The following is a 16,032-nucleotide window of genomic DNA, read 5'->3' on the forward strand; positions in this document are numbered from 1 at the left end:
GGTAACAGTGCTGGAAACTGTAAAGTCATGACTCTTAAACTCGGCGGACGTCCCCTTTAAGCGAGCAGCGGGTGACGTCAGCGCCTGGGGTTTTAACTTGCTTTGTTTGTCCGGAGCAGTTTTTAGATTCAGACTCACTCGGCGGAGAATCGGCAGCAGTCGGACAAACAAGACGAACTGTCAACCCGGGCCGCGTTATAACAAGTAGCAGTACCGGAACATTAGGCGGGTAACGACCGTGTAACGACGCCGACAGAGATGCCGTCCGACAGACCCTTCAAACAGAGGAGGACGTTCGGTAAGACACCGCCCGCCGGGGGGGGACAGGCGGTGTTGTGAAGCCTGTAAACAGGAGCGGCAGCAGCGGCAGCGGCGGAGGAGCTAGCTGGCCCGTGTTAGCCACCTAGCTTAGCCCGTATAGTTGCATGTTGTTTACATGTCCGTAACCGGAACCGTGGACGTTGCACGAGTCTCTCAGCGGGTTGACACCATAGATGTTCTGGGTCATCTCGATAGTAAACAGTTAGCGCAAAAGCTGCAGGACGTCAAAGTTTAGAGATTAATCCTTTGTTTGACGCAAGACTGACGTAACAACTGATGATGATAGAAAAAACAGAAACATGCTAAAAATCCATTTGAAATGTCTCCGACGCCGTAACGTCACGGAGGAGCGTCATCGTGACCCATGTAGGTTTTCACTCTTTGGCTGCTAATGTATAAAATCCAACTGGGTCACTTGACTGTCACTATCACATTAGCTCCGCCAGGCTAGTGGAAGCTAGTGGGAGCTAGTGGACGCTAGTGGGAGCTAGTGCTAGTGGAGCTAATGGAGCTAGTGGAAGCTAGTAAGAGCTAGTGCTAGTGGAAGCTAATGGAAGCTAGTGGGATCTAGTGGACTTAATGGACCCAATGGAAGCTAGTGGGAGCTAGTAGGAGCTAGTAGAAGCTAGTTGGAGCTAGTGGAGCTAGTAGAAGCTAGTGGGAGCTAGTAGGAGCTAGTGGAGCTAGTAGAAGCTAGTTGGAGCTAGTGGAGCTAGTAGAAGCTAGTGGGAGCTAGTAGGAGCTAGTGGAGCTAGTAGAAGCTAGTGGGAGCTAGTGGAGCTAGCGGCCTGGCTCTTTAAATGTCTGGGGTAAGCTAGGGTGGTGGTGGTGGGGGGGGAGTTCACAGTTCGTGTTCGCTCAAAGCAAAACAACATGTGCTGACACATTATCCAAGAACACATGCTGTAATATGATGCCAGACGACGGCCCCCTTATCCTGGGGAAGGGAGGAGCCCAGGCTCCAGTCTGGTCCATTGCATAATGTGGCCCAGGCTGGGGGAAACAGGGGGAGAAGCGAGCAACAGACTCCCTTTTACTGTTGTTGTTACATTCTATTTTGTATATAACCTCTTTCTAAAGTCCTTAGAGTTGAGATGCCAGAGTGTGTCATCATGTTCCCCAGTGAGTAACTGGCCTTGTTGACTTTGTGGATCACTGCCACAGTTAGTCACAGTGACACACTGGGGTTATGAAACAATAAAAGACCTTGGCCTGTGTGAACAGATGATAAATATTCTTGTTTGGTTCGGTGTGGGGGTTTACTTAGTAAAGTTGGTTCACAGCAGTATTTTCTAATCTATAGGTTGCAGGCCGGTGCAAAAAAAAATAAATAGATATAAATATGTGACACACCAGGGACACCAGGAATATTAGAGCCAGTTCTGAAAGAATTGTTGTTGTTATTTTTTAAAGAGATAGGTTGTAATAGGCAGGTTCCTGACTGTTCAGATCACACACTGTATATAAAGATGGACGACGCGCCTCCATCTCCTCCTGTTGTACAAAAATGAAGCCAAATTATCCCAGATTCGGGCGGCGCCATCTTGTGCGTTGGACGTCATTCGGCGTCTGTGCAGTTGTGATTGTGGAGTGGAGCCGCGGTATCGAGGTCCCGCCCCATACACTAACCCGACCAATCACGAGTCCGCTGTCAATCATGGCGTCTCAGCCGTTTCTATAACATCACTTTTTCTTTTTTTTAAACTGATCCGAAACATGGACACTCGAACATACATCATTGTGATAAGAACTACCGGAAATAACAGAAAACACGTTTGGACACATTTTTATTTGACGTTTACTTTGATATTTTTTAGTTTGGTCCATCTTCTAACGTGGAGGGGGCAGGGTTTATGACCTATACTGCAGCCAGCCACCAGGGGGCGATCCAGATGATTTGGCTTCACTTTGAGGAGCTGTCGTGTCGCCCATCTTTATTTACACTGAAACAATGTTTCTGATGCAAAGCCAGGAAGTGAATTATACTTAAAAACAAGAAAGTTATAATAAGTAAGTAAGTAATAAATTATGGACCATTCTCACTGCTAGGTAAAAAAAAAAAAAATCTCCCAGAGCTAAACAAAGAAACCATTCACATGTCCCTGCCCCTCCATGCTCTGTGCTTTGAGCTCAGCCAGTGATTAAAACACAGCTGGAGGTTTTATTCCCCCCCCCCCCCCCCTGAAATAGGGCAGTGGGTTATTTACAGAGCGTTGTGTAAAATTAGATGGTGAGGCGATAAAACCATTGCAAAGCACAAACGGCTGCTGTCGCAGGAACTGAATGCGACATTCACAGATACACAAATGACATGCAAAGATGTGAAAACTATGTAAATACATGCAATCGCAGACATCAAATTGCAAGGACACAAATGGAAAAAGTCAACACACGCACAAGAACATTTGGTTAAGCAGCAGGATCCGGCATCATCTAAGAGTCTAGATGTGGCGGCACACAACTCTGGCTTCCTGCTGTTCCTGGAGACTATAAATACCTCTGACAAGGATGTTATGTGATCGGTTCAGTCTGTCTGTCAGTTTGTTTTTTAGCAAAATTACTTTAAAAAAAAAAAAAAAAGATATAGAAGGCTTTGCATGAAAAGCACATCAAAGATAGAAGGTCTCGACCGTGGTAACAGCTGATTAAATTTAGCTGGATACAGGGATTTTTTTTCTTTTTAAGGATTCTTCACCGTTGCGAGACGTTCAGTCTGTGTGGACGTCTGCGCTCTGTGAGTGTGAGTTTATCCCCCAACAGAGACACAGTAGGTTTTAATGAAGTGCTTTATCTCGGGGAATGAGTACATTGCTCATTTTCAAGTGTAAGAGCAGCACAACCCAGACTGTTGACATGAGCAGAGGTTTGTCGGTCAGCTTGTTGTTTACAGATTGTTTTTTTCCACAGCTGACCGGTGCAAAGAGGTCCAGCAGATCCGAGATCAGCACCCCAACAAGATCCCTGTAAGCTGCCGATCTCACACACACACACATACACACACACACACACACTTACTTTAGCCTGTCAAAAGTCTCTTTGTCTGCTGGTATGTAAATGTACATAAGCTTTTATGTGTGTGTGCGATAAAATAACCATTTGATGAAACTGCCCTAAAACTCCATTGATCAGTTAGATGAATTGCCAATATTGATCATTTCAGATCGTTTCAGAACGAAGCCTGGTTTCACCGTCTTTCTTCCTCGATGTGTTTCATAAACATGTTTATCTGCTTACTTACCAAACATTAGCTAGAGCTACAGCCTTAGCTTAGCTTAGCTTAGCATAAAGACTGGAAACAGCTAGTCTGGCGCTGTCCACAGGTAACAAAGCTCACTAATTTAAAAAAACTAAGGCAAAAAAGCCAAACTTTGCAGTTTCACGGGAGGCTTAGCTAAGTAAGGCTGTTTTTACTTAATGCCGCTTAAAAATCAATAAAAAACAAACGCGTGCAACCGACCGCACGTGGACGACTGACCGTTACTGACATCGCTCTGTGCTTTTACGACCACGGCAGGTCATCATTGAGCGATACAAGGGAGAGAAGCAGTTACCTGTTCTGGACAAGACCAAGTTCCTGGTGCCGGACCACGTCAACATGAGCGAGCTGGTCAAGATCATCAGGTAAACACACACACACAAACGCGCGCATGAACACACACACGCGCACACATGCATGAACACATACGCACACACGCACACGCATACACACACGCATACACGCATGAACACACACACACACACACACGCAAGGAGAGGAGGTGAAAATGAGAGCAGAGCGGAATATGTCTTGATTGTTTTTGTCAACAGGTCTTTCGTCAAGACCTGGCTCACAAGTTTAAAATTTTCCTGATCAAAACCATTAATGAATATAATTAAGATTAAAGAATGTTTTAATACAGACATAAGTTGCAGGGGCGACTAGAATCCTCATACGGGTGTGATTGAACGCATCAAAGGGTTCAATTGTGCATTTATGAAGAGGAGAGCAGTTTGTATCGGGTTATAACAGAAATATCTTGTGATATTATTAATAGGCTGTATCGCCCAGCGTTACCAGTGAAAAACGAATTCCACCTTGACTTTCCCTGTCTCTCGTGTTATCCTCACCCCGGTCTCCCTCCCCTCCTCCCCTCCTCCTCCAGGCGTCGGCTGCAGCTGAACCCCACGCAGGCCTTCTTCCTGCTGGTCAACCAGCACAGCATGGTGTCCGTGTCCACGTCCATCTCCGAGATCTACGAGCAGGAGAGGGACGAGGACGGCTTCCTCTACATGGTCTACGCCTCGCAGGAGACCTTCGGCTGCTAGGGAGGTGGCTGGTGGAGGGGGGAGGGAGGGGGAGAGCGGGGATGTCGTCAGGCGTTGGGAGAGTTGAGGGGGAGAGAGGTTAGACGGGGAGAACAAGAAACCACCAAACTCCACCATCCTCTCGTCTTTGTTGCGTCAGTCAGTGACCTCCCCTCCCGCCCCCTCCCTCTCTCTCTCTCTCTCTCTCTCTCTGACTCTCTAATCGAGCACCTTCGTCATATTGGTCAGTAAACACAACACTAGCTACAAAAGCCTGACGACGTCCTCAAGAGTCATAGATCAGAGTCAGACCTTTTCTCTCTTATTTTGAAAAGGGTGGGACAAACCAACCGGTGACTTTGGAGGGTTTAGAAGCCATCCGCAAAGTTCCACAAACACTCTATTGATAGATGAGATATGATTGTTTGATTTATTGACATCCTTTAAGCTACACAGGTACAGTGGGGTCCAAACGTCCGAGACCACGGCGTCGGACCTTTGGACCCACCGTTCTGTTCGCGCGTCAGACGAGCTGCTGCGACGCTCGGTGACGTCACTGATACAGTTTTAGAGTTTTAAACCCTCCGAGGTGAAAGACAGCTTCGCCGTGTCCCGTCTATATCGTTGCTAACGGTGGAGATAGAAGGTAGATATAAATATCGTGACTGTTGTTTCACTTATTTTTAAACTCAAGTATTTTTTTTCTTTTTGATTAGCGTCTTTAGTTCGAAGCCATAGTTTTAGTTTGTGTTTTCATGAGTAGATCTGAGTTTGTTTGATTCATACATTTACCGTCAGCCCGGAGCTCGACTCGCCAACCAGACCATCAGAAGTGACTGTAATCCTCCTTGCGCCAACAGTAATTTCACACGTGCAATATTTGTCCCTCCCTCCTCCACTGTAAAGCTACTGTCATGTGTCACTTCTGGGTCCGACGGGTCCGTTTGCGTCTTTCACCCCGTTCACACCTGACATTAAAGGGGCAGTAAGCAGATTCTAGAGCAAAACTCGTTTTGTAAAAATGACAGCAGAAACATCCAGGACACGTGTGTGATCTTAACGTGTGATCGGATCTCTCGGGACAAATGTTTAAACACCCCCCCCCCCCGAGCACAAATACACCTTAGTATCACTACTCTACCTGTCTTCCTTGCACAAGTCCCCCCCAACCCCACATTCAATGTCACGAAAAGCCAATCAGGTGAAGCAGATTATTTTACAGGCCCGCTCGCTTGCTTTTCACGCTTTGGTTTGTTTTTCGGAAGGATAGAACAGAGAGAACGAACCAGGCCCAACAGTTTTTGCGTAATCCTGCTGAAAAACAAACATGCAAACCGGTGAAAACAGAAAAATGCACAAAGGTAGGGAATGACAAAAATGTTAGGAAGCAAAGCAGTTATCAAGTTGGACTCTGACTCTGTTGGAGAGGAGGAGGCGGCGGCGCCGGAGGAGATCCCGCCTCCACAGTGGCAAACGAGGCGCCGCGTGGTCACAGGATGTTTTTGTTTTGACGCTGTGATATTTTTATTTCCCTCATCCCGTTAACGGACGGTGCAGTGAAACGCCAAAATGATTCCGTCTTTTTATAACGAGCTGGAGACGTGGACTTAATGAGAAGATGGTGGCTCACTGTCGTTCCTCCACTGTGGCAGCGGCGGCGGCGCCTCCTCTCGGCCTTGTGTTACGGAGCTTGTAAAGATTTTGCCGCGCGCGTCATGGTAGCTTAGATTTGAGCATTAGACAAAAATACAAAGTATTTAACGTAGGAAATGAATGAGCTTCTTTTGCACATAAATTAATACAAGTGTAAAAAGAGTTGGCATAGAGGTCTTTTTTTGTTTTTAAGAATTACTGTATCTCTATAACGATGATCTTTTTGTATCTGTAGAGCTGCTGCTGCTCTGTGTCTGTCCGTCTGCCTTTCTTTAACAAAATATGTATACACAGAAAAAAGGTTATGATGCACTACAGGCATTGCATGTTTTGAGTTTTTTTTATAATGTACATTGATTTTACACTATAGATATAACTGTTTCGTTTTATTTAGAAAAAAGTCTTTTTTGATGTTTCCCAAACCAAAAACAGGAGATAAGTGTATGTGTTTGAAACAAACAAACAAAAAACAACTGTGTGCGTATAAACGATCATATAATCAATATATTACAAAAGTGTTTTCTCTAGGCTTTATGACACTATCACTGTTTGGAGGGGTGTACATAGACCCATTGCTACATTATTAAAAGCATTTGCCAATTAATAATGATGATAATAAAAAAAAGTTGCCTTTAAACAGTTTTTCTTGTCATTTATGAAGCTTGAACTTGTGTTAAACAGATGTCTTGTTTGAAGACAGTAACGTTCAGCAGATACGACGCAGACTCAACAAGTTTCTTCCCCTGGGACATTAGAAGTTTTAACTCTTCAGAAAATACGATCTTACACTTCTGATCCTCTTGGATTTTCCAGACGCCTCTTAAGGAAAAAGGACGAACAGTTAAAAAGAGGGTGATTGATTTTATTTTTACTTTAAGACAAGACGAGACATTTCGTAGGTTCGGAAAAATATCCGTCCGATCGTTCTGCGTTTACAGACAGAGGCCTTTCAGTCTGTGAGCGCAGAATCGGTGCATCTCATTTCTACCAGACCAAAAAAACAAAAAACATCCGCCTCCGCTTTTATCCATAGCTGAGCACACAGGCACAGGAAGCTTCTTTCTCTTTACATCTTCATTTTCTGTTCTTACAGTTTCCTCGACAGAAGCGACAGTGGTTTGTGTAAAAAACAAACAAAAAAAATGTTAATCACAGTTGCCACGTTTAAGGTGTGTGTGTGTGTGTGTGTATGTTAAATTTCTCATAGCGGCAGGCAGGTGAGGAACCAATCAAATTCAAAGGCTTTCAGTGACAACAACAATGAGCCTGCAGGGGGCGCTGTCACCCTTCAGAGTCTCATCAACGTTTGTGTTGTTGGCGAGTCTGTCGAGGAAATGGAACAAAGACTCCTACAGACGGAGTTCACACATTTTTTTTTTATCAAACAGAAACAAATGTGTGTTATGTCAACTTGTTTGATAAAAAAAAATATATATATATTCATGTTGGTGCCACAAAGGCTGAAATCTCAGACTCCTCAACCTGTTTGTCCTGGTAACTTCCATAGACTCGGCCTCCACTCTGAAAAACTACCACCGAACATATGCGCCCTTCATAAATTAAAGGTGAGTGGAGCTGAAGCTTTTTAAATTTTATTTTACTCTGATGATTTCCTTGCAGGTACCAGATTTTTTTGGCTTTAAAACAATGATTGAGGTCATTGAGGTGTTTGAGAAAAGAGTGACCCTCCTGAATGAAGTGACGAGAGACACAGCAGCTGCAGGTGAGAGCTGGGACGCCGTCTGAACAAGACTCAAGACGAGACTCGTTTATCTCTTTTGAAGGAGGCTGAGAAATGAGGTCCGGCATACGAGTGGTGGCGGCGGCGGCGTGCGTGAGACCGGGGCGAACCGCAGCAGAGCTCCGCGCCGGCTTACGCCATGCTGATGGGGAAACAGAGGAGTGGGTTTTAGTCTCAGGGAGGTGAGTGGCGTGATGAAAACCAGGCGATGAAAAATCATTTCAGTCGCACACAGACAAAGAAAGAGGCAGATATTAATGTTTCTGTGGAAACGCGACGCAGGTTTTATGGGCGAAGGCAAACCGACCTTTACATCAGAACCCAAACCACTAAAAAGCTGCCATTACAGTGTGTGTGTGTGTGTGTGCTCGCGCGCTAAGTGAGGAACAGTGTGTGATGAAGAAGCATCATGAGTCAGCCCGGCCCACGAGCGTTACGAAAGCCGAAGTGATACAATCTTTTCTGTGTGAACAATAACAGAAAAATGTAGGTCAAACCAGATCTGAGCCGTTTTTAATAAACGCTCACTTTATTTCTTGAACACATGATTAAACTGGCGTTGCGACGATGACAGGGTATAGGACAAAAAATAAAAAGGGTGGAATATTATACAAAAAAATATTTTACTTTCCGTTTTATGAGAATGAGAAAACTGAATTTGGAATCGTGTGTATGAGCGTGCGTGTGTGCGTGCATGACCCACCTGTCGATCAGCGAGTCCCTCATGCTGGTGGCGATGGCAGAGGGCTGGGACGTGTCGCTGAGTCTGAAGACGCTCTCGATGACGGACAGCTCGGTGCTGGTCGTGTCCAGGCCACAGAACGCGCACCAGTCGTTGACCACCATTCCGGCTGCGATCACCTCGCTTCCCCGGTTCACGGTGCCCGCCTGAACAGGAAGTCGACAGACGACATTGTGAGTCAGTCCGACTCTTCTCGACTTCCACAAATTACATGAAAACTGCTTAACACATTCATGCTCCCCTTCCATCATCAGGTCAACATTTTTATTCATCCAATTATATGGTTTATGAGCAAATACCTGCAGAACGAATGACGTTCTCGTCTGAGCTGCGACTATCACGACACCTCAGATCTGTCTATGTTAATGAAAATGTATATTTATATATATATATATATATATATGTCTGATTTGCCCCGGGAGCATAAAGATGCGCCGACAGACACTCACCACCAGGGGAACTTGAAGCAGGGACGACAGCTCGTCCTGGTCCTCTATGGACGTCTTGGGGTGGACCAGGCCTCCCTGGTTGCTGAACGCGCAGTAGGAGCCAACCAGGACCTGCTCAGCTACCGTCTGACGGAAAACCTCCACCTTCAGGGCGTCGGCGAGGATCTCCTCTGTCTCCTGAACGGACGGAGGGAAGGAGGGAGACACGGCAGGTTTTTAAGTGATGTAAAGCTTCACATGATTTCCTGGAGTTGGGGGGAAAAAAGTTATTCTGCCACATGTCACTCGTTGATTTGACGTTAATCCAAATGATACAGTCATGTGTACAGACTCGTGGATTGGTTGATAACTTTAGTTGTCAGGTCATGTGGGGTCACATCTGGCTTGAACGATTTTGACATAAAATGTTATACTTTCGCATGTATTGGATACTATATAATGCAAACCGCCACCAACTGAGCACCCAACAGGGGACACTTTATGGTGGTGCATAGCTAAATCCGTTTCCGGCAGCGCTGAAAATTCAACGCGAACGTGGCGTATTCTGGAACCGTTTTGTGCAACGACCGTATTCAACACAACGTAGAAACATGGGGACTCACACGGAGGTCGGGTCCAACTCATGTTACGATATTTAACTCATTCAGAGTTGACGAAAAAACATCGGTTCTTTGTTGCAGGTGATTATACATATATGAACACATAGTTATGGACAATATATAAAATTTCTGTGAATACGTTTTTCTAAACATTACACACGCTAGCTTTAAAACAAATGCATGTGGTTGAACAACCGTCAGCTGACGTGGGGACACACACTCACCCTGTCGAGGTCGGGGTGGACCAGCGCCACGTAGTCATTGCAGGCGATGACGTTGCCGAGGGCGGACAGCCTCTCCTCCACCCTTTGGATCTTCACTGCTTCTGGCAGACAGTTCCTGATGTGCTGCAGCTCCTGGTCTGTCGTGTTGCTGGGCACCATGAGACCGTGGCGGTTCCCTGATCGCCAGACAAACGCAATGCAAAAATAAATAAATAAGAAAATGGTTGTGGGGACGAGAGTCCGGTGTGTCGGGATAACTTTTTTCAAAAACAGGGAAAGATGAAAATCAAGAGAAACTTCTAAAATATCCCAGAAGCTGATGAAAGAGAAAATGTGTATGTGTGTGTGGTTTTTCTTGGGGGAACCTAAGTCTGTTCCAGGTATTACTTCTTTTGTGGGGACCCAACTGTGTTTCCACAACCACATTACGGGACAAAACAAAAGTCCCCACACCATAAATCATTGAATTTTAAGGTGATGGACATGTTTGAAGGTTAGGTGAAAGTTAGATTAAGGTTAAGGCGAGAAGTTGTGGTTCAGGTTTCAAGTCTCCAGGAAATTGATCTACGTCTCTGTGATGTCTTGCAGACATGAGTGAGTGTGAGTGTGTGTGATGCAGGTATTACACATGTTTTGAGGACCTGAGTCTCTAAACACAGTCTTATTATGGGGACAAAAAGTATCCATAAGATAAAACAACTTTTTACGGACACGACATGTTTAAGGTTAGTATTAGGGTTTGGGTTAGGCAAGTAGTTATGTGGAGCATTACTCACCCACACACATCCGCCCAATGATGCGACAACCTGCTATGGAGGCGTGAACCACCGGGATGGTTTCTGACAGTTCCCCTTCAAACACACTGCCGACACACAAACAAAACAACAGCACCGTCACTGACTGCAGCACAAACACGCCGCTGTTAAATCTGGACTGTCTGACTCTTTGCTGAGCCGCCTGTCGATACACCGCTCGGCCGGAAGACAGAGGAGCCCTTTGCGTTAACTCTGTACTTTTATAATTAGTTTGGCTTTTGTCCCTAAACTAAATGAACTGCCAACGGTGGAGGCGAGCGGCATGAGTCAGCTCAAAAAGGGCAGCGTGGTGCTCACCAGCACGCTGAATCATAATGTAGAGACCCATAATTCAATGAATTGTAGTATATGATTCTTTTTTTATGAGGATTGGCATGGTCGCGTCCCTTTACTGGAACCCAATGCCGATACGCAAAGTCCAGGTATCGGGAAGAGAAATATAGGAATAGAACATGTTCCCAAACCTTTCAACCCCCAACCCACCACAATAACAGTGCCACACACTTGTGACCCCATACCGTGTTGTTGGCCATAAATACATCAATGTATGCGAAACACTGAAAAGCATGAGAATGTTTTCTCGCGCTGCAACTAACAATTATTTTCATTAGCGATTAGTTGTTTGGTCCATAAAATGCCAAAAAATTGTGAAAATGTTGAACGTGTTTCCCTTAACCCCAAGATGAGGTTTTGTTTTGTCCCCACACCAAAGATATTCAGTTTACTGTCACAGAGGAGCAAAGAAACCAGAAAATATTCACATTTAAGAAGCTGAAATCAGAGAATTTTGACCCTTTTCCCCATAAAGACGACTTGAACCGATTAATCGTTTATCAAAACAGTTGGTGAATAAAACTGTAGTAGATTACTGATCGATAACTTTATGCAGCTCTCATGTGGCGGTCCGGGCGATCGCTGCTTCAGATCAATGCATCTCTGATGCGTTCAACCGGAAATCAGAGCTGAACCGTTGCGGTCGGATCAGTCAGGACAGACGTTAACAGCAGGTCTGAACGGGGTCAAATACTCTCCACCAAAGCTGCTTTCAGACACGCGCTGAAGTCCAGGTAGGTTCCTGTGCTATTTCAAGAGGGGGGGGCTGTTTGTGAGAAAACAAATGTCCGCAAAATGTCCCTATGTACGGCCCCTTTAATGTGGGCTGGTGTGGGTGTGTGTTTTGTCAGCGCTGGCAGCGGTAGCTCCGGCTAGCTAGCAGAAAGATCGGCAGGGCAACAGGTGTGATTTCCTCACTTCACTTTTATGTGGTTGCCCCCCGCTGACTTCCCGGCACTGACATCCATGTCCACAGGAGTACAGTCCCACACCCACTCAGTACACAGAGAAAAGAGTAAAGAAATAATAGAGAACGGCCGTCACTCCAGGAGAAGAGCGGAGGGGGGTGCGTCTTCTTCTCATCCTTGTTCTACCCACACCCAGGACCAAGTTTTTCCAGACATCTTCCACAGTTCATGTTTGGAGACATGCTCAGGGAATTGACCTTTAGAAAAGTTTCCACTCATTTGAAAGTTTTTCTTTCTCAATGTGACTGAAGCGGACACACCTGATGTTCCCACAGAGAGGCAGAGATTACACCGTGATGACCTCATCAGCTCTGACCTATATGCACCGGTGAAACCTGATCACACCGATTGATTAATTATCTAATTGATTGATGGATTAATGGATTGATGATTTCAGGCGGAGTCGAGCAGCCGCGTGACGGACCACCTGGCCCACGTGACCCCTCACCTGTAGAAGTTCTCGGAGCCTCCGATCGCCACCAGGCAGTAGGTGTTGGTGAGTTTGGCGAAGCAGCCGATCTCGTTGTTCTTCTCGAACGATGCTCTGACTGCCATGGCGACGGACACGAGGCTTCACCTGCCGATTCTGAAACTGCAGTAGGATGGAAACAGAACACGGAAGAACACCCCGCGTTTAGACACGAGCCGCACCAAGCTAAGTGGCTACAAGACGAGCTAACCGCTCCCAGCCGCCGCGCGAGAAGACGACGTCACGTTAACTCGCGCCGCGGCGACGAGGTTGTTTTCGATTAAACACGAGGTGAAGTTTGTGTTTATGAATATATAAAAATAGTCCAGACTAACGGAGAGAAGGGGAGAACTTACCGGAGCGAGTTACGTGGCCTGCAAAGCGAGCGTGGTGGAACCGTTCTGCCCCCCACGTGTTGACTTCCGCGTTAGGGAAGTGACGTCAGGACGCACGGTGCGTCATAAGAATATTTGTATAAATGGTTTTTCTTGAATTTCAATATAAACCAAAGACTTCTCGCTAATAAAAAACGTGCCTCTTATATTTATGTATTTATTTATTTTATTTATTCTCTTTTAATCGACCGAACAAATTTAATATTCAGACCTTGTTTATGGCTCTTGTTGTTTACTTGCTTGTTCACTTTGACAAATGTTTTTTTTAAATCGTTTTTCTTGAATTTGAATATCTAAAACACTAATCAAAAACGTGCCTCTCTTTTTAACTTTTTAACAAATAGCTTATATTTATGTATTTATTTATTTTATTTATTCTCTTTAAAAACAGGTTTAATATTCAGACCTTGTCTATGGCTCTTGTTGTTTACCTGCTTGTTCACTTTGACAAATTAAGTTGCTTTAAAAACATTTTGATAATTTTATTCGCTGGCGCTCTGTCGCCTATTTTTGTTCTTGCACAAGTTTGTGTTCTTGTTTAGCAAAGTAAAAATGAATACATTTTACAAACACATAAAAAAACAATGAGACAAATGTTTAACCATCACTCAATTCACACAAATCCTCTCTTTCACGGAAATGGAATAGAACTTTATTAGAAAACTGTGATTGCACCGATCCTCGCTGCCCTTCAATATTGAAAATAGGGAAACTAATAAAGAAAACAATGAAAAGGACAGCACATAAATTAATACATCATTTAACAGCAAAGAAACAACAGAAGGAAACTGCTAAAAGTAATGGTAGAAGATGGAGAATCATAAAAAGCAATGGATAAAAAACATTTATTTTCATTTTCTATTTCAAATTGAATGTGCCTGAAGAAAAAAAAAGTGTAACCATCCAAATCCTTTACTTCTCGGTCTCGGAATCAGATTTTGCCAAGTAGATTTTCCACATGCAAAGGAATTAGCTTTGGTGTTTTTGGTGCATAACGATGAACATAGTTAGTGGAAAGTGAGATAAAGGAGATTTAACAGCGAGTAAAGAGAAGGACAAGAACTTAAAAGTACAAGAGCAGCATCATGAGTGAAAACTATAGCATCAAAATCAAAGTTATGTCAATATGTCAGCCGCTGATGTTCCTGCTGTTACAGAGAACATTCTCTGCGCCAAGGAAAAATCTCCACACTTGTCTTCCCTCTTTTTCTTTTCCTCCTCCTCCTCCAAAAAAACCTGCATAGCAACCGCCGCCCGTCCGCGTCCGCCTCCTCCTCCTCCTCTGTCCTCGTGCAGCAGCGGGATCGGCACTCTCAGCCAATCACGTCGGCCGCTCCGTGTGACGTATTGTTTGTTGACACTTCCATTAGCTCGCCACCTGCGTGGCGTCACTGTCGCAGGTGGTGGTGGTGGGGGGCAAAGAGTGTGTACAGTATGTGAAGCGAGAGGTCTCACTCTGTCTGTTTTTTTTTTAAGTCTGAACTCACATTATTCCTGGCATACCACAGAAAAAAACCCATTCAATGGTATTGTATTAATAATGGTATTATGACAATAGAAGCATACACAGGAATTTCCCAGCTTGGAATAAATAAAGTAACAACATCTATCCATCTATGGAGGATTTATCCTGTACTTATATTATCTCTTGGTATTTCTGAAAATAACAAAACAACATTAAGTGCCTGACATTTTTTTTCTGTAAATACCAGCAGAGGGCGACTCCACTGGTTGTCTCTATAGAAGTCTATGAGAAAATGACTATACTTCCACACTTGATTTATAATGTCAGTAAACATTCTCCCGATGAGTTTATGTTTTAATCTCTAGTTTCAAGTCTTCTTCAATACAGCATGATGTTCATTTTGTATTCAGAGTCAAACAGACGATAGAGCACCATATGCAGGGTTGCAATACAGCGTGATTGACAGCTAGTACCGTCCAATGGGTGTAGGTTGCAGGTGTAGGTGGACGTGCAGTGGATGAGCTCTGTCAGGCCCCACCCACCGGTCCTCCAAATATGGTTATGCTGCGTTCCATTATACCTCAGAACTCAGATCCTGGAAGTCGGGTTGGCGATTTTGTTCTGACCTCCAGAGTCGGAGGGGTGTTCTGGTTGCAATTTCCGAGATAATACTGGAACGATAAACCCGAGTTCCGAGTTCCGAGGTTTAATGGAAAGCAACATCCCTTCAGGTTTCAAAAAACCAAGATGGCGCCAGCCAAAATGCTAAACTGGAGGCTTCAAAACAGCAGTGACGTAACGGTGGGCTGTCACTTGGGGAAAACTGTGTCGTTTCAAAACTTAGATCTACAAAATCCAGCAAATCTTCTTTGTCCATCTTGTTTAATCATTCCGACTTAAGAGCACACGAAGTCGAACAACTTCCCAACTCGGTACACTGGACCACTATAAATACATTGTTCGTGCCCGTCTGATAAAATGCGCGGAGTGAGGCATCCTCGTGCTCATCAACGATCTCCGGAGCGAGCCGCTCCGCCGACACGTCGGTCTGGATCTTCTGCCCGGAAACACCGCGGCACAGAGACGGACGGGGCTCGGAGGCAACGTGGGGTCGATGAGGTGCGATACAATTAATTTTCTGTTCCTGACAGCAGCTAACACCGCCCCCCCCCCCCCCCCCCCAACACACACACACACTTCTTCTTCTTCTTCTGTCTGTCTGTGTGTCTGTAGGCGGAGCTCTGCTGTAAACATGTCAGATATATATAGATCTATATCTATCTATCTATATATAGATCTATATATATATATATATAGATCTATATCTATCTATCTATATATAGATCTATAGATATAGATCTATATATATTTGTCAGTCACAACCACAGGGTGAGTTAATTCGCCCCACGGTGCAGATAAGGTCAAACACAAGTGACACATCCACGTCTTGAATGTTTTATGTTGTGTCTGCATTGTTGGACCGAATCCTGATGACAAGAAGAAAACCTGATTTAGTTTTTTCTGTTGTTTTTTTTAACGATACCCATCCTTTAAAGGCTGCATGTGTATAAAAG

General features: G+C 44.7%; 2 protein-coding genes across 3 annotated transcripts; one reads left to right on the top strand and one right to left on the bottom strand.

Annotated features, from left to right (window-relative positions):
• Positions 1-65: 65 nt before the first annotated feature.
• On the top strand, positions 66-6,895 carry map1lc3a (microtubule-associated protein 1 light chain 3 alpha). 2 transcript variants are annotated; one of them, XM_035630415.2, is made up of 4 exons: positions 66-298; positions 3,229-3,284; positions 3,836-3,942; positions 4,464-6,895. In XM_035630415.2, the coding sequence occupies exons 1-4, from the start codon at positions 259-261 to the stop codon at positions 4,624-4,626; spliced, it is 366 nt and encodes a 121-aa protein (XP_035486308.1). In that variant the 5' UTR covers positions 66-258; the 3' UTR covers positions 4,627-6,895. The 2 variants fall into 2 exon arrangements, with proteins under 2 accessions (XP_035486308.1, XP_035486307.1); XM_035630414.2 differs by lacking the exon at positions 66-298 and adding an exon at positions 379-687.
• A 204-nt stretch (positions 6,896-7,099) lies between these two features.
• eif6 (eukaryotic translation initiation factor 6) lies at positions 7,100-13,038 on the bottom strand. Its single transcript, XM_035630413.2, has 7 exons — positions 12,955-13,038; positions 12,578-12,721; positions 10,790-10,875; positions 10,014-10,189; positions 9,191-9,367; positions 8,703-8,887; positions 7,100-8,141 (listed from the first exon to the last, which is right to left on the bottom strand). Exons 2-7 carry the CDS (start codon positions 12,682-12,684, stop codon positions 8,132-8,134), a joined length of 741 nt encoding a protein of 246 aa, XP_035486306.1. The 5' UTR covers positions 12,685-12,721; positions 12,955-13,038; the 3' UTR covers positions 7,100-8,131.
• Positions 13,039-16,032: the final 2,994 nt, after the last annotated feature.

This window comes from Scophthalmus maximus, chromosome 6, assembly GCF_022379125.1.
Source record: "Scophthalmus maximus strain ysfricsl-2021 chromosome 6, ASM2237912v1, whole genome shotgun sequence".
NCBI classification, from domain to species: Eukaryota; Metazoa; Chordata; class Actinopteri; order Pleuronectiformes; family Scophthalmidae; genus Scophthalmus; species Scophthalmus maximus.